Raw genomic sequence first — 18,222 nt, 5'->3', positions numbered from 1 at the left:
GAGATAGCCCCACTGAACGTAGAGGCTGCTTGCATGCCGAAGGTGAACGGGACGTACAGCCAGGCGTACCCTCCACAGGTTTGCCAGTACACGCGTGCTGGTTAGTAGAGTGAAAAAATGGGTATAGACACAGCTATGCCATAAACTATCATTGTTATTATTCTTTAAAGTGATCAATCAATTCATGTCAGTCAGGAAGGTGGTTTATCTACCCAGGAAGGCAAAAATCCTCCCTGCATGAGCTACGTCCACACCGCTGAAGCTCTGCAACCGTCAATGCTGGGGCAGAAGCTGTCCGAGTGTGGGCGAGCCCTAATGCCTAGGCAACCTGGAGAAGGTAAAACTTCTCACTTAGTTAAAAAAGTCAGTATCAAGCTAGAAAGTCAGTAGCAAATTACGTTAAACAACTTGGTTTTTTCATTAATGGAAATACGGTAAGATTTAGTTGAAGGTTTAGGTCAAGATGACAAACTATAGGGAGTGTTGGGTGCGTATACCTGTATGGTGGGGTGTCTTTCCCCCTTGCAGCTATTTATATCTCTGAGTAAAGGTTAAGGTTAGGAATTTAATAAGACAGCCGTTTATTTTTCTGTGGAGACTAACAGTCCTGGGGTTAGGATGTAATAATCATTCTTCTGCTTTAAAAATGGTTCTTTAACAAATAGCAGTAGCTCATTGCAATTTTCAGTTGTACAAAATGACATATTTTCTATGTTACTATCAAAATATTCTGCATAACATTAATTTCTGTGCACTTATTAACATATGTACAGAACAGTGTTTCCCAATAGAAATCAGTATGCTCCTTGCTGATCCTTTTTGCCCTAGATTTACCAAAACCAAACCTGAAATTAATTGTGTTAATAGTATAAAATCTCAGGAGAGATAAAGGACTGAAGGTTTATTTCCCAGCAGCAAATGAATAAAGGAACTCCTTCAAGTTAGAGTCTAGCCGAGACTTAATTTTAACCAACCGTGGTGAATCCAGGCGAGCCAGGAATATCACACATTTTCCCGATGCATTATGTTGAGTACACAGAAGCAGAGGAATGTAAACAGACAGAAGGCACATGAAAGGCCCCAATCCATTCTCCATCTGACGGAAGTGCGAATTTCATAATTCTGTCATCAAGAGTCTTTTCATCATTTTCTCTCTCTCAAGTTCACGCCTCAGAGTCTCAGCGCTGTGTAATTAATGCACAAACAGCCAATTATGGGAACAACAATAAGCCTCAGATTTCAATTTAAAATAATTAACATTTTCAAAATACCAAAGGAGAGGAAAAAAGGTCAGACTCAATTCAGTGAAAAGGCTGATAACTGATGGCTGATTCAAAAGCAAGTACCGCTTGATATTTCTGAAGAGCAAACAGAAGCAAGAAAAAGGACATAAAAAGACCTACATGGCAAAACAGTTTATGACTTAATCTCGCCCCCATTAAAGGCTACGGATTTCAAAGGAAGCTGGACTAGGACTCTTAAAATGAAACAGCTACAGTAAATGCCACCACAAAAGATGGGTATTACAGCCTTCTGCTCCTCTGCATGGTTTGATATTGGGGGCCATCTACATACTCTGAATTTACTACAGTCCTACTTCATGTGCACACATCAGGGTGTGGGAAGCAGAGCCTGAAGTCCTTGCTCTAACACACCAAATCACCCCGGAACCCGCATGCTCTGCAACACTGGCAATGCCTTGGGTTAGCGATCTCGTTTCCTAATAAATAGTGTGGGGAAAAAAAATCCTGTTTACTATGTTGTTCTGAGAGTTAAGTATCTAAGGCTTGTAAAGCAGTTTGGAGATTTAAACTGCAGTGCAGAAACCTTGCAGCCCATTCATAGACAAGGAGGGGTGGAATCACCCACTTGTGCTCGAGACATCCTACAGAAGCTGAGTTCAGCACTACAGCTTCAGAATTACATTTTCACTGGAACGATAAATTTTTAGATGAGTTAGCAATGTTGAACAAGTGTGCAGGTGCAATTAAACCAACATCTGCAAAAAATAATTAACAAATGACATCGGGAATTGACTGTGAATCCAAAAGTAAAAAAGGCTAATTTATTATGATGCCCAAGAAATACTTTTCTCTTCAACATAAGCCTAGGACTTTTTTTGCTCCAGAATTATTGAGTATATCCACTCCTACATTTGTATTCAGTAAATTATCAGCTTGGGAAATTCAGCTTTGATTAAATTCTGGAATAAAAAGCCAGCATGCAAAACTGGTAGGATGGAAGAATAGAAAACTGAAAGCAAGCTGCCTGTGGAAAGATGGGGTGGCTTGTTGTTTCTCTGAGAAACTACAAGACAGACCACTGTAGCTTGACATTACTAAAAAAAAGAAAAAAAAAAAAAAAAGAAGAAAAAGAAAGAAAACCAGTGCCTGTTTTTCATTTAGAAGAGCAGACATTTCTCAACCTCAGCTTTCCCTCATGGACATTTAATTTCAAAAAACAAATTGCAACAGCAATTATTAAAAGAAAACCTTCGCGGTTCAGACAAAATGACTTGCCTGAGGAAAATCTGCGCAACCCTTTCTCTCCAGGCCATTGGCCATAGAAATGGTAGGTTGCTGGCTGCAGTAGTTAATTAAAGTAGTTTTTTTCTCAGAGCAGATATGAGTTATAGGTATTTCTTTACATAACCCACCTATTCTGAAGTAGGTGTCAAGCAGCAACTGGAAATCTTTTGGTATCAGGGGAAACAGCACTTTATGGTAATTACGACAGAAAAAGAGAAATCAAGCTGATTCCTTTAATACAGAGAGCATCACAGTATTTCTGTGAAAGAACTGCACAGTACCTGTCTGCCAGCGAAATCGGTTTATGCGACGTATATACTGTCTGGACCGTTGGAGTTGGTATAGTCTCCGCCAAAGATCTCAGTATGGGTGATGGAGTTACCGGCGTTATCTTAGGAGATGACTGCACTGCACAGCATTGTAACTTGCTGTCTGTAAATTCTGCCTACAAAAAAATGTATACAGACACGGAAAGAAAAAAAGCGTAGATTAGCTTCTACTGCTCTTGCTAACTTTCACCATCCATTTCATTGCCAAAGACTCAGTAACAGCAACTAATAATGAGAACAAACGGGAGGCTGTAGCTATAGCTGCTCAGCGCAACCTCCGTGGATGCTGAAGAGCCACCTCTTTTGATGGCTTTTTCAGAGCTACGCCCGAGGGACAAGCCTGACGGCAACATGCACTACGTGAGATGAAACTCCACGTACGGGACTGGCAGCATTGAGATGAAAGACATAATCAGTTTGGAGAATGCCACTTATCATTATTGCATTTACTCTAAAAATAAGGCAGAACACTGACCAGTGAGATTTCTGGACTATTCTTCAGAAAACCTATACAATTTGCTGGTGGGTCCTCTGACTACTCTGTGTTTTGTAACAGCCAGGAGCCCAGACTTGTAGGACTCCAAGTTTCAAAGTCTCCATCCCTTTCCCACATTTGCTAACTGGAACATGCCTCAAGAGAAATATTCTGCAGTATCTAGTGACAGGCAACGTTAAAGCAATATTGGAAGTGCTGGTTTAAAACAAACAGCAAGCAACCATCTCTTGTCTTTCAGGTGAGGCATATTAGTGCAGCAGTATTACAGCAAAGACTGGGCCAGCCTATACAACTGGAGAGGGAGGACGCCTAAAAATAAACCAGCCCTGTCTTGCTTTTTGGCATGGACTATTTCTCATGCCAAACCACAGTGGCTAGTGCCTGTGGTGTATGTATGACCCTGACCTGGGAAGAGCACAGAGCAACTCCAGTTTGTCAGTGCGTCAGGACCATTAGGATATGCTCCTACTGGTATCAGCTGCATTTCTTTCTTGACAACTTTTTCTTCTGAACTTGGTTCAGGCTTTGAAGCAGGGAGGAAGAAAAGTCACCATCATATGGGAGCATATGATATTTACCCAGCTATTTAAGTAGCAACTTTTTTTTCTTTGTCTAAATTATATTTCAAATTCTGCAAGCCACATAGGATTAATGCTAAACACAAACTGATCAGTTTAATCAGTGGGACAATTATTTGAGCCCAGGAAAGAATGGCTGTATTAGGTTTGCTTGCTTATTGTCATTTTTTAACATACCTCTGTTCATGATTCAGCTAAAAGCATCTGATATGCTTCAAAACAACCTTTGAAGCAGAAGGAATTCCATTAATTCCACAAAATTAGTAAAATGGAAAATGTAAAACCAACTAAAGAAACTCTCCCTCCAACCCTGGCCAATTATGTGTGTAAATACAGACTAATACCATCTCTTCAAACTTCTCTGTCATTCAGCTTTTAAAACTCAACCTTCCAGGCTACAGGGATATCAAATTGGGTGTTCCTCATACAGGATCCTCGTCCCGGCATGAGAAGGAGGCACCACTCTGTGAAGCTGATGTAAATTCTCCCAGCCTTACTGAAATCAGCAGAGCAGTGACAAATGGCACTTGCTGAAGATTTACCCTGAGCCCTAAAGTGTGTTTGCTCTGGATAATGGTTTTACGGTATATATCCAAAGCATCTTTTTATATATATCTGCTTGCACAGTATGTTTGAGCCAAATATTTAACTGGTCTAATCAGATATAATTTCATTAACTTAAGTCTATGTGACTCATACCAACCTGAGAATATGGTCGTCAAGCCTGTCATTTCTCTATGTAAGTCTCTGAAATTCAGAGGGGTTCCTGGCATGAACCTTATTTTTAAACATTCCAGGCAACCAGGTTCTCGAATTTTTCCTCTGATAAAATCAACACAATTGCATGTACACCACCAAATTAGTAGCCCTACACAAAAGGTAAAGCCTTCCAAATGTCACCGTTCATAACTTTTTTCCTCTTAATAACATTTCAATGTTTTGTTCCAAGCAAAAAAAAAAAAAAAATGTGAAGGGGAAGCAAGGAAAAGAAAAAGGAAAAAAACCAAACAAACAAGGAAAGAGAGTAACTAAGGTTACTGTTTGGAACTGCGTGTGATCGTTCAGAGTCAGATCTGGCTGCAAGCCCTAGCACTGATCTAGACCCTTCCCTTACAGCTCCCACTTGCGGTGTAGCTGCCCTCAAGCCCTCGCAGAGCCTGCGCACCAGAACAAGCTGAAACGCTGCTGGGGAGAAGCACGTCTCTTTGGGCTGGGACGGAGAACCATGAAACACGGGACCAAAGTGTAATTAACCTTCCTGATTGTTTTCCCATCTTTATGCAGTCCTCTAGGTAGCTGCTGGTTTACCATGGATATTTGTACATAATTTGCTTAAAGGAATGTACGATGGATCACACGCTATTAGATTTTTATTGTAATGGTGTTTTAAATATTTGTGATCTGGATTCTGCTCTCCACCCTGCCCAGGGAAATGGGACTCTACCGGGAGAGGAGGGAATTTCAGAAAGATTAGTTTGAACTTTACTTTGCTGCTTCTCTCCTGACAGAGCATAACAAAAATCTCAACATTTGAATTTGCCACAAAAGAGCCATTTTCTGCAAGATGGAAATTTCTGTGGGAAAGTATATCAGGGTAGCTTCTGTTTATATTTTAAAGTTCTATCACCCCAATGATGAAAAAATATTTCATATAGCCCTCCTAAATTTTGCTTTCATCATAACTGTCACAGGCAGAAAAATAATTTCCTGACAATTGTTACCAATTAGTCGGAAAGCTATTCTTGGAGCATCTTTTTGCTTATATAAAGTAGTATTATGAAAGACACAAACACTGTAACTTTAGTTTAGCTTTTACCACAATTATACTATCCAGACTTGGCTGACCTAGTGAAAAGTTGCTGTGACATATTCCCGTGTATTTTCGGATACCTTTAAACAGAGCTCAACAGTGGCACTGACATGGCTTGGGGAGCCTAACTCTAGCTTTAAAATACCTATTTGGAGAAAACCAACATTTAGATCAAATCATGATTAGGTTTATTGTGAAAGAAAAGCCTCTTTCTTTAAACCATTAAGTGCAGACAGTTACTGCACATGGCCCAACAGTGACTGAAGTTACTTGTCTCTGATTATATGCCAGATATAGATTGCTGCTACCAGTAAAAGTTAAGGTTAAAGTCTGAAATGCTTCATTTTGTGAATGTAATTTTAAAACTGTAAGTCAGTTACAGTGGTTTATAATTATAATCAGAGAGTGTTTCTTACAGATCGGAATCACTTCTCACACTGGAAAGGACAGAAAGTGTTATAATCGGTCCCACATGACATACTCAGTTATAACAAGCCCTCCAAAAATCTTTTAAAATGCTCTGAATTGCCGGAGTAGATAATTGTGTCATACTTATTACATAATGTCTCCACTCTTAAAGTAGGACTTAGATTGGACTTATTTTTTAACTTGTCAAATAGTTGTTTCCTGTTTGTCTGTTGTTTACCTTACCAAAAACCCTAAATCCCAACTTCTGTGAAAGTTTAACAAGAATTAAGTTCAATGCTTGATTCAAGTTATTAAGTAAACCTGGGAGTTTATACAAGGATAACACTGTAGTCATCAGCACACTAACTATAATTCTTCCTTAAAATTCGGATGTCAATTCAATGAAAATCAGGACCCTTCTTGTGATGGCACAGCAGGCAGTTTCAGGCAGGAGGCCATGCAATTGCTAGACGGAGGACTAAGTCTTCCCACTCCCTTATTGCTCCTTGGAAAGCTGCTATGGAGCTTCACAAGTGTCCTCTACAGTCCTGAACTGAACAACATTTTGGAACTGACTGTATTAGTGGTGAGCCTTGACCTTTAACTCTTAGTCCTCTGTCTAGTAAGCAGCAATGTCCGAAGGCAGGCAAGTTAATTGTTTGTATAATGGGAATATTTGACTGATTTTCACTCTAATTTCTACTTGGAATTTATTTTTTTTATTTTTTTGAGGACTACTTAGCGCGTAAGTTTCTGACACTGTTAAAAAATCAGTTGGAATTGTGTTAAATACACAGTTTTTTAGTTGCACGTTCTACTTACAGAAAACTGTGGTACTGTTGTAAAAGGATCGAAAAAAGGATTAGATGTATCAGCAGGGAATGTCTTTATCTTTAAAAAAGATAAAGAAAAAGATGTTACTTTCAGAGCATAAAAATGCAAAAGAAAAAAAAAAGCAGCAAAGCATTGCAACTACAGTGACATATCCAACAAATTAGAGCAGTTCAGCAGTGCTTGGACCAGACCAAAAAAGGCCTCTCCAAAAATGCATACAGAAACCTGAGGATGAATAGTCAAAGCATACATACGAAAACTCGGTAGATTAATTTTACCGTGTAATTAAATCTGTTGTGCAAATATGGAGCTGATTGCATACAATGTATCTTCCAATCCTGTCAACAGCCATTGGATCATTACCTGTTTCCTTCAGCCAGTGCTATATTTTAAAATACGTAATATGAAGTGCAGGAGCAAATTCTGCAGTGCAGGAACTTTGGGTAAAGACCTTGTGCTTTACTTACTTACAAATTTCCAGTTTCACAGTTGCTGCCAAAGACAATCACGTAAGGTGGGATCGAAAGAAAACCATGTATAAAAAAGGCACCAGGGACAACTGTTTGTTTCAGGCAGCTAGGAGGTCCTGTGTCAAGAGGAGGGCTGTGGATAAAGGATGACCTTAGGAGGGGTTTTTGAAAGGTGCCTGGCGATGGAGAGGTGAGAGACCAACACGTCCATGTGCCGAGAAGCCTGAGAGCTCCCAGGGCTCGGTCCATGAGTGTATGGTCACTGGTATGACCAGGCCCTGCTGGAAGTCACTTCCACCCTTAAAATCGTTTCAAACATTAACTGAAATTGAAGAAATATTAAAAGCAGCAACAATCTCTGTCCCACTTCATTGTGAATGCTGTTTCTCATGATTTTCCTCTCTAGAACGGAGACTTATTCATTCGTTCACAGAGAGAACAAAATATCAAATAAAGGTATCAATTTTGAACTGCACGTCATGCTTTCCATTTGGAAAAATGCATTTTTTCACTGTAAAAGTGTAGTTTCCACTTTTATTATAGAAACTGCTGTGCATTTGTTTGCTATTGCATGTCTTCAAGCATAATTCACTAACTACAGCTATATAACTCTTGTTTAATAATGAGGAAAGCTACCCGGAGGGCCCTGAGCCCTTGTAGGCCAAAGTAAAACCTGAAATTATGACGTCGAATATAATCAAGTAAATGTATAGTGTTTATTTTGTAAATAAAATAACAGAAAACATACTGGCTTATAAGGATGCCAAGGGAAATTAACAGCCATCTGTGGGCCCACTTCTGCAAACATGTGGAATTAATCTTGGCTTTAATTGTCAGGCTTCTTACACATGAGGCGTATGGATGGCAAAGATACAGTTAAGCATGTAAATACCTTTTTAACAGAACAGAGGTGTTTGTAAGTCAATTACACAGGCGCAAATGAATAAACTGTGCAAGGGAGAAATTCTTTTAAATCACAATTTTCTAGGCAAACATATTAAAGATAATTTCAGACTCCTTTTATAGTCCTATATTCATGTCTGTTAGCAAAGCGTATGTATACTACATGGCCGATTGAACCTACTCATTTGCTCGAAGCAATAGCTCCTTGCAAGTTTGTTATGTTACGTCATACCCAGAGCCAAGTCTGTCAACGCAAAACGTGGACAGCTCTAGCACATCTCACTCTTCTGAGAGACAGCAAATACCCGCGAGCCCAAGTTGTCATTCTCAGGTTACGAAGAGTGTACAATATGATGTTACAGTACAAAATACAAGTGCACTCCATTACAAACACAATCTTTGAGCCAAAGGCAAACAAGGATGGGAAGCTGGTTGCTCATACGCAGTATGAGTTTGGTATGCTACAGCCAAAATCTCTCTAATTTTTCAGGTTGGTCTCGTTAGGGAAATGAAGCACAGTTACCGAATATAGAGAAGAAAAATGACGCAGAACAATATTTAAGAGCGCACTGGGATTTGGGACCAGAGGCGCATAAGAAGAATCAGCCCTGATTGCATTCTGCGGCACACAGCTATGCAGAATGCTCTCTTGCAAAATCAGTACAGTGCAATCTGTGGACGTGCCTGAGGCCAGCCTACGCATCAAACACAGCAAAAAAACGGTTAATCTGGCTTAGTTATCAGCGTGAGTTCCTCTTTCGGGGAGCTGTGCTTATTTAATCTCAGGAAGAAGACAATCTCAACAAATGAAAGGCTCTCTAGGTTATAAACCCACCAATTTCTGGCATTTTAAAGAAACTGAAAACAGAAATGAAGGAACAGAGGGAAAAAAAAAACATACTTGTGTTCAATTTAAGAGTGACAAACAGAAATCATCTTGCTCAGTCCGTAGAATTTACTCTTTCTTTCTCTCCTCTTTTTTCCTCCTGAGAAGACACCGCTGTTACTCAAATGGCCCAACAGAGTTTATTGGTTTGGCCTGGGGCCTTGATATGAGCGCTGCTGCCAGCTCCCACGGGCAAAGCAGAGACAACATTGTTGTTGTATCCTCAGCACAGGTGAGAGGTTCTTATCTATTCATGGCTTGGCTTTTTCAAGTAAGAAGTAGGTATGTCCTCATCCACACAATGGCAGAAAAATTACGTATATTTGAGAACACTTTTCAGATTGAGGATATGCAGGATGGGGAGATGGCGTGGAAAGCATCAGTTAAGCAACTTGTTTATGTGAAACTGCATTTGGAAATTGGAAAGGTCTTTTCACCTAGGAATATACTTTGGCCTGCCTGTCCTGCTTGTTCACCATGGCCAGCAGCGTGCTGATGACAGCAGCAGTTGCCAGCACCTGGGAGGAGGAAGAAAACCCTGTGATTCCCACCCCACCACACAAGGAAAGCAGAGTCACGTGTGAGTCTCTTCCTGACCCTTGTCTTGGGGTTGAATTTATTGCATGAGTCAAAACTCTGAGAGTAGCTCAGAAAGCAAAACAACTCCATGACCAGAACAGGAGGTGAAGACCTAAATGTTATGCATTCCCCACACAGAGCATAGCCTCTCTCCCTGCCCTAGGAGGAAGACATACCATATCTTCAAATGTCTCCTGACTCACGTGGCAGAAGCAGTCCCTAAACTTTTCCTGAGTGCTTTCTTCTCCCTGCTGCAGCAGCACCTATTGAAAGATGCCACCTGGGCACTGAGAAAGGAAGAAGAGAAGAGCCATCTCCACCACCTACTGCAAACTTGCAGTTCCTCCAGCCTCTGGAGACCTTCAGCAGCTTCCAGGCTTCACCTGGGACTGCAAACACGAGGGGAAAAGGGAGAGGGAAGAGGAGGTGGGCAGCTCTGCGTGCAGGACACTCTCGTGAAGCTGAATTGTAGCTGCTCAGACTAGCAAAACACAGTACCTGATAGCGTGTGGTTTGCCTATAGACAAGCTGCTGAGGTATTCTGTCTGCTTTGGTATAAGACAAGAGAAATAACAGCTTTGAAGTTTACAACTGAGGACAAAAATTCCTGTGGTGGCAGGTGGAGCAGCAACCACGTCCACGTTGCAGAGCTGCTCAGATGAGCATGTTCTGGCACAGTCAGGCTCTTCCACAGGAGCCAAAGGGACTAACTAGTGTCGCAGAGGCTGCAGAAATATCATGAGCAACAAGAGGCCAGAGCTGTGCTCTCGGTAACAGCATAGACAGACAAGCATAAAACTTGATTTTAAGCACACCTGCTCTCTCTGCAGGAGTGAAAACAGTCTTGCAGCCAAAGTCACAACCGTAAAACAACCTTTAAAGCAGGTCCAGTTACTTTAAAGTAACTGTCACGTCACCGGGGCATGGCGTGAAAGGGGAGTGAAGGCGTTGTGCGTTCCAGCGGCATCTCGCATGCTGAGGTCTTGTTTCACAACCTCAGATGCCCCTTGCTTGAAAGGTCAGGGTGCATTACCACAGCAGAACTACTTTGGACAAGTATCTCCTTGTCCAGAATATTTAGCTTGGCAAGTTGAGAATCTACTAAGCTTAAAAGAACAGTTGATCTTAACAAAAAGAAAGAAAAAAAGAAAAGAATAGTACAAAAAGGATCAGCACAGCCTCAGGGAAAGTCCAGTGGTCGAGCAACCTTTAAGGAGAAAAATCTGAAAACCAGTCAATATAACAGTCGTCACATTGATTTTGTGGGAAAATGAGTGAAATTTTATTCCTCTGTGGATAATTTTCTGCTAATACTCAAAGATTCTTGTTGCATTATTAGCTGTGCATTGGGGTGACATATTTTTGAGGTATCTTTGCCACAACCAGAAAGAATTAACAGCACTAATTTTCCTTGATATTTATACTGCAAGGAAGAATGAAGGAGGGTGAAGGAAGAAAAGGGACAACAGGACAAGAACCTTCTCCTTTCCTTTGCATTTGTGCAAAAAGTTCTTCTGGATAGAATTTAAAATCTCAGTAAAAACAATTGTACTTTCCTGAAACACGTTTTAGACGGGTTAGGAGAAAAAAACTGTAACATTCTCATAAAAGCAAACAGAACCGGAGGGAGACAAAGAAAGAGTATTCCCACCTGAAATGAAAACTGCAGGAGACTTGTGGAAAATGAGTCAGCAGTTGCAATGTGTTAACTGATACAAAATTAGCTATTTTTGGTATTACTATCAGAGGGGAATACTACAAATGTCCTTACTGTGACAAAAAGAATACCACTTTTGGGAGAAGTGGGCTTAATTTGGATATATTCTCTTACATTTAGGGTAGTCAGTATATTCACTGCCCTGCCATAACTTTCTTTCCTTCTACAAAGGTCCGGTAACATTTTCTGCTGTTGAGACTTCGTTTCACTCCCATCCCCTGCACCTTGACCAGAGGCCTTTATAATACACTGGAGAAAATGTGCTATCTCCGTAGGTTTGCACTGTCACTTTGTATACCAGCCAGATGGAAGACAAACTTTAGGCCAAACACTTTACTAGATTCCTGTGTATCGCAGCAGGAGCAGAGCTGCTAACACCTGAAGCGGTGTCATAAACACGGCTCTCAGTATACACATGTAGCCAGAGAAATATTCTGTGGTGCTTTATTTCAAAATACATGCTATAACTTGAATACCATCACATTCATACAGCACAGAGACTTGTTTCTACTCATCAAATTAGAAAAGGTCAGCAGCCAAAACTACTGGAGTACATTGTGTTAGCATTTCCCAGTCCTGATGTGTGTTGTGACTCTAAAAACACCGATTAACCATTAGACCTGGTTTCCAAAACCAGTGATACGATTCTGGACTCTGCAATAAAGCTCCTTGTCTGCTGTCATACCATTTCAGTGGCTGAAATGAGTAATGAGGTGGAAAATGTAAACCCAAGGAGTTTCTGGCATTTTTCACCATGCAATACCCCCATGGCCAAACAAATTCTTTTGAATGGGAGTATTTCCTGGCTCCAATGATTGATCATTCAGGCGATGTCAACCCCAGTTCACTCCCTTCGCGTGTGGTAACAAAACCGGCATGATAGGTAGGCAGGGGCAATCACTGCCTGGATGCACAGGGCAAAAATCAGACCAAACCAGTGCAGTCCAATAAACTTGTAACAGGACAGAGATGTAAATCAGCAATACCATTGGCTAATCATTCTTGGAAAAGGCTGTGTGAACTAAATGCCTTGATGAACCACGCTTGGTGCGAATCCCACGCACGTTGCATCACAGGCCATCTTCTTTTCACAGGATGCAGGATTTTTTCCACTTGTTGAAACTATATCCAGGCATCAGTGTCAGCAGACAGATTTCATTCACGCACATTAAAGACGGTCAGTTTTGCAGAAATGTACCATTGAAAACACCCTAAGGCACCGAATGTGAAATTTCTGAAGAGGATGGGTTTCTGTGCAAGCTGCCAAGCCAGAGAAACACTACGTGTTCAGAACCTCCCTGCCTACTGTTGCTCCCTCTGGGGAGATAACGCTGTGAAATCTCCCTCCTAGCTCCATCTGGTCTTCAGGTCTCCCTTGCTTATCTTGCAAATAACTGGCAGAGACTGGAGTTCAAGGAAATGCTTCAAACAACATTCATTGACACCTAAGAACCAACGTAAGTGAATGCAACTGTTTGACTCATCTGACTTATCTGCTTGGCGCGAGTTTCCACAGGACTGCAGGACTGCCGTACAGAGTCCCCCTTCCCGCAGGTACCACTTGACTCCTTTCGGTAAACTGAGAATGCTCCACCTTGAAAGTCACGTTCAGTTCATGGTATCCTTGCTGAGCCAAGTTCTCTTGGAGTCCCCTCAAATGGTGAACTTGCCATTCCTCTGCTCACTGACGTACGCCAGCCCTTCTCTGGACCTTGCTGCAGGCTGAGTCCACCTGTCGTGGAACGTGCCCCGGCAGCATACACCACCTTCTTGATGTCTCACCGGGTGCTTGTACAACAGGGCTAATACTTTCCTCTCCATCAGATACTTTCCTCCCTCTTAAGAGTCACTTTGCGCAACCCTTCCTAACACAGAGGCATTGTCAGGAGGTGGCTGTGTGGCTCCCTGGCTGTCCTCCCGTGACTTCTGGCTCCAAAATGGATGCTCAAGGGAGCTGATGGGAGGGATGTACAAGGTTCAGCCTCTGCTGAAGCTTCCTTTGCTGCAGCGATAGCATTTCACAGATAGTTAACGCATAGTAGTTTGTGGCTACAGTATAAGCTATACACTATTTACAAGCAGGCCTACCTAAAACACAGTAGTTAAGATGCCCCGGATAAAATCCTGAATCTTCATGCCAACTTTTGTACTAATTTGCAAGGGCAGCCCTGAAAATTCTGTTGGTGCTAGTATCCCTCTTATGCTGCCTTTAAAGATGGAGTACTCTGTTGATCTTCACTCTAAGGATTGTAATTATGGGTTGCTAGCAAAGTGATTTCAGAGGTATTGGGAGGGGACAGGGGACAACGGTAGTAATGTTATTAAGTCTGCCCAGCATCTCTACAGCACATCGGAAGCGAATGCATGTCCTGGATCATTTTTACAACGTAGCTTTGCCTTGAGACTATTTCTGAGAAGACATTCTTCAAAAGAATACAGAATAACGACAATTCAGATGTGACAAAAGCAAGACAGTGTCCATACTCTCAGAGTCTCCAGGATTTTCAGTACTCTTTTGCTGATGCTGTGAAGGCGAGCAAGCTTAAGCAGAACATAACCTCAGTATGCGCTGTCAGCCCAGTCACCATCCCCTGAGGAAAACGTGGCAAGGCAAAATGATGTCGCAGTCTTGATGCGTTGGCTAAAATGCAGACTAAAGATTGCAGAATTTGCTTAGTCTTTGTTTAAAACACAGAAATGAAGCAAACAAAAAGCAGTAGGTATACTCGCTGGATACGGTTGCTCTCCAACATTGCTGCAGAATAAGATGCATTGCTAGGACAGCTAATGCAAAGTTACCTTTTTTTGCCCCTTGGTCTTTACCAATGACATCAACGATGATCCAGTGCCAGGTGCCTAGATCACATGCACAGCCAACAAAATTATGTGGCGCCTTCTGTAGATGGAGACTGTTGTCGTAGAAGAACGTCACTAAAGATGGATAACATGAAGAGGAGGAAATGAGTACTGTGATCCCTGCCAGTTGAGAGTGCCCCAGGTAAGCCGTATATTTCCCAGTTTGACTGCCAGCAAGCAGACTGTACATGCATTTTGTACCAGATGGAAACTCACCACTAGCCACACCTGATTATTTCTAAGCATAGACACTGACAGCTCATTATTCAATAACTGTTGGCTCACCATGCCCCATTAACACGGAGACTTCAAACCCAGGGACATTTCAACAAAGGCTGACTAATAACCACATAACATACCTGCACTTTTTCAAAAGCATCAGGATCACATTCCTCTATTGAAAAGTTATGATAGATTGGCACAAACAGTGCACTGCCTGAACCCTGTCCAACACAAATAGTTTGACTTTCTATTGTAATCAATCTCTTCTTGTGTAAGAGCAAAAGCTGGCTGAAAATCCTTAAGTGTCCAGAAACGCAACCAGTCACGGTCTCCTTGAATGTCAGGATAGTAAGAAATACTTTGCATTAATTTTCTGTCCTATTTTTCTGGGCTATTGAGCTCTGCCAAAATCCCCAGGAGTTTATACAGTTCATTATTCTAAAGGAAAAGAATAGCACAGGTAGATTAAAGTCAGTGGAGCTGCAGAAAAAGTGCTAAAATGACAAACTGGTGCACTACTTTTTATATATCTATCCAGAAGGACACTTGAGCGTATTTTCAACTTCAACATGTGACTAGTCCCAGTGACTACTGCAGCCTTAATCTGTGCATGTGCCTACAAGTTTTGGTGGCCTCTCATGGATTAGGAGCTACTCAAATACACATAGGAGCGCTGACTGCTGCGCTGTGCTGCAGTTTGCCAGTTTCACTACTCTCAAAGTCTGGTCTGAATTAAGATTCTATAGGACAATAATCCATTCCCATCATAATATGCCACCCTTTCCAACATGCATCATGGAAACAGTGCACTGCTTCTTTAAATGTAGTGGATGCAAAACTATTTGATCCTATCAATAAGACCAACTTGAGCAGAAGCTAAAAGTCTATAAGGAACAATGTTTTGCTTGGTTTAAGATTCATGCATGAACAAATACAATCCCATATCTAGGAAATCTTTTGTGATAAATGTTATATATAAAAACCTATTTATTCATGCCCTTGGCTATGGAATCATTCATATCGCCAGCCACCAAGCACTGAAAAACCAGAAAGGTTCTGTCATGACTGCAAGTAAAATCTTGTTGTGCTCAAACACAACAGCTCATTAGGCATAGGCACTTACAGATTCAAACTCTTAAATCATAATACTTTGCCAATTCAGTGCCATGAAACACATCAGATGCCTCTGTGTCTGTCGAGTCCCTCATTAAAGCAATCCGGCATCAAAGTAAATGTATTATCCCTTTTCTCAGCTTATTTCAATTTTTTCAAGAACAAATTGGGATGCTACCTTAAGAGCCAGCCTCCCAGTCTGAGACACTGTACTCAGGCATGTTCCATAGCTAAAGAGATTAGTCCCAGCCAAGGGATAATCCCAATTGATTAGGGCTATTAGCACATAGCTCACTCTCGCCCATCCTTAATTACAGCAGAAATTTCTCTTTTGGACTGAGAGGAAAAGTACACAACTCTTCTGCTTGGCCCAGGAATGACAGCAGTTTGAATGCCAGAAGGCTGCTCTATCATTTGAGCAGAGCTCTGCTTCCCCATAATTTGTTTATTGGGCAAAGGATCCAGGGGATCCATTATTAAAGACATCTCAGTGAAAGCGACTGAAGAAGATTATAACGCTGCAGTGAATGGGAAAAAAAAAAGGAAATGGGAGTGAGGCCAAACAAAGACAGTCCTCTCCCTGGAGGTCTGCTTGTGGCTCTTCTTCGGGGGAAGAAACACCCTGTGAATAAAATGTCACTGGCAGATCCTGGTCCCCCGTCAGTGACTTCCCGCCCACCCCAGCAGGAGCTCGCAGGGGAACCACACTGGGAGCTGGGGATTTCCTGCGAGGCACGTTTCCAGCACCACGGCCTCCAAGGCCCCTTCCCAGCACCACGTGGCGATGGAGGAGGCCAGAACACACTGTCGTCTGGCAACCTCTGCTGATGTTATGGTCCCTGGGAAGATTATACTTAACTCATTCAATTCAGAAAAGCCTTGAAGCCTTTCTAAATCGTAAGAGGAGCAGAAGCTGGTTTTGTCAAACTCGTAACTGAAGAACAACGAGGGAGCTTACAGTGACAGGTTTAACTTTCTCCCCGAGAGCCCTGGGATAGTGGATGGCTAAGACCTGGGATATTCCGTTTTCTTGGGAGTGTTGCTTTGATTTATTGTTATTTGGGGTGTTTTTTGTAATCCTGTGCCTGCTGCTTTTACAGTGTGCTCTCCGTGAGCTTGGGAACTAACTGTTCTTGGTGCAGTAATAAGCCCACTTCAGCGACACTGCAGATGTGAAGAAAAGCCTTTACCCACACTGCCTCAGTGCCCCTGTTCTTGGTGAGGGAGAAAGCACAGTTTCTTCAATCTTTTTTTCCAAACCGCTAGCAGCAAGACAGGAGAGATCTGAAGCATGAAATCGCTTTACAGGCACACACAAACATGGGCTCTACCGACCACAGACATTTTGAAGAGAGCAAGCTTTGTCTGCAATCTAGGCAGCTCAGCCACTGATGCAAACACATGGGGTCTATCTGGATGGGAGCACTTGAGCTTCATGGTTATTGATTTTGACAGTTTGCTTGACTCGGATGCAGCATGAGATGAGTGCCAAATTGTGCACAAATTCAGGTGGTCGGAAGCCCATTGAACTTGGCACACGATTTCCCATCTCCAGCATTGCCAACAGGGCCCTCAGCAGAGCATGTGCACAGGGCTTGGTGCGTGTGCCAGACGGCAGGGGCAGCTCCTTCATCAAAATACATCTTGGTAATATCTGGCACTTCGCCCAAAGTGGCCAGGTGACGTTCCACAGCACTGGAGCACTTGCAAAACTCTAGCAAAATTTTTGGCAGAGGAACAATAAGTGACATTAACTTGCTAAACGAGTTTTGTATAGGTTCACTTTCCTGACCTCACTGGCTGTTCCTCCAAGAGGTGGGGTTCGGTCTTAGGCTACTGAACATGAGATGAATGTCATGCCACAAAGCAAGCCATAAATCCACAGTTCTTCCATAGCAATGGTTTTGTGGCCAAGTTCCAAGGAATAACTAAGGAGTATGCAAGAACTGTTTTCGAGTCAGCAGGCTTAAACTGGATGTACAAGACATCTACCTCTGTAGAAATTTTCTTCCTCAGCCCAAAACAGTTTATTGTTTTGTTTTTTTCAGAGGGTGATAGAAGGGTTAATGAACAGAAGAGGACCCTTTCTACTGAGTTCAGTGGTTTTTAATCCAGTTACCACGATAGTTGATTAGCTGGAATTAAGCAACTCCTGTTTTCTTCCTTCCACAATTAAATTACAATTTTCCTCTATGATCTGACATGTTTGGGACAAGGCTCAGAAACTGTGGAATTACTACAGACATGCTGAGATTTATGCAAACTTCAATTTATCAGTTCAACTTACTGGTTATTTCCACTATTGCCACTCTTCTGAGTTATAAGACTTCTCCTAGGCCCTGTGCAAAGTCAAAGCAAAAGATCTGTCCTGATGTAAATCTCACAAGCTAATGACTGGGTGCCTGTTTTGGTTTTGCTTGCTAGTAGACAGACTACAACAAATTAGCAGATAATATGCCTCGGTAGGGGATTTTCCCACTGTTGTGAATAACA

The 18,222-nt window shown here is 41.9% G+C and overlaps 1 protein-coding gene across 1 annotated transcript in view; it reads right to left on the bottom strand.

Annotated features, from left to right (window-relative positions):
- Nucleotides 1-1,114: 1,114 nt before the first annotated feature.
- The window catches only part of EPB41L4B (erythrocyte membrane protein band 4.1 like 4B), a gene marked incomplete at both ends in the record, with an annotated part of 177,372 nt that continues 160,264 nt past the window's right edge, over nucleotides 1,115-18,222 (bottom strand). The window contains 3 exons of the mRNA XM_082304048.1: nucleotides 1,115-1,184; nucleotides 2,810-2,973; nucleotides 6,972-7,040. Coding sequence (XP_082160174.1) covers nucleotides 1,115-1,184; nucleotides 2,810-2,973; nucleotides 6,972-7,040 — 303 coding nt within the window. The remainder of the gene's footprint in view (nucleotides 1,185-2,809; nucleotides 2,974-6,971; nucleotides 7,041-18,222) is intronic.

The sequence above is a fragment of the Platalea leucorodia genome, assembly GCF_965183815.1.
Source record: "Platalea leucorodia genome assembly, chromosome: 1".
NCBI lineage: Eukaryota > Metazoa > Chordata > Aves > Pelecaniformes > Threskiornithidae > Platalea > Platalea leucorodia.
Note: the sequence above shows the minus strand (reverse complement) of the source record. Positions and strands in the feature narration are given on the sequence as shown.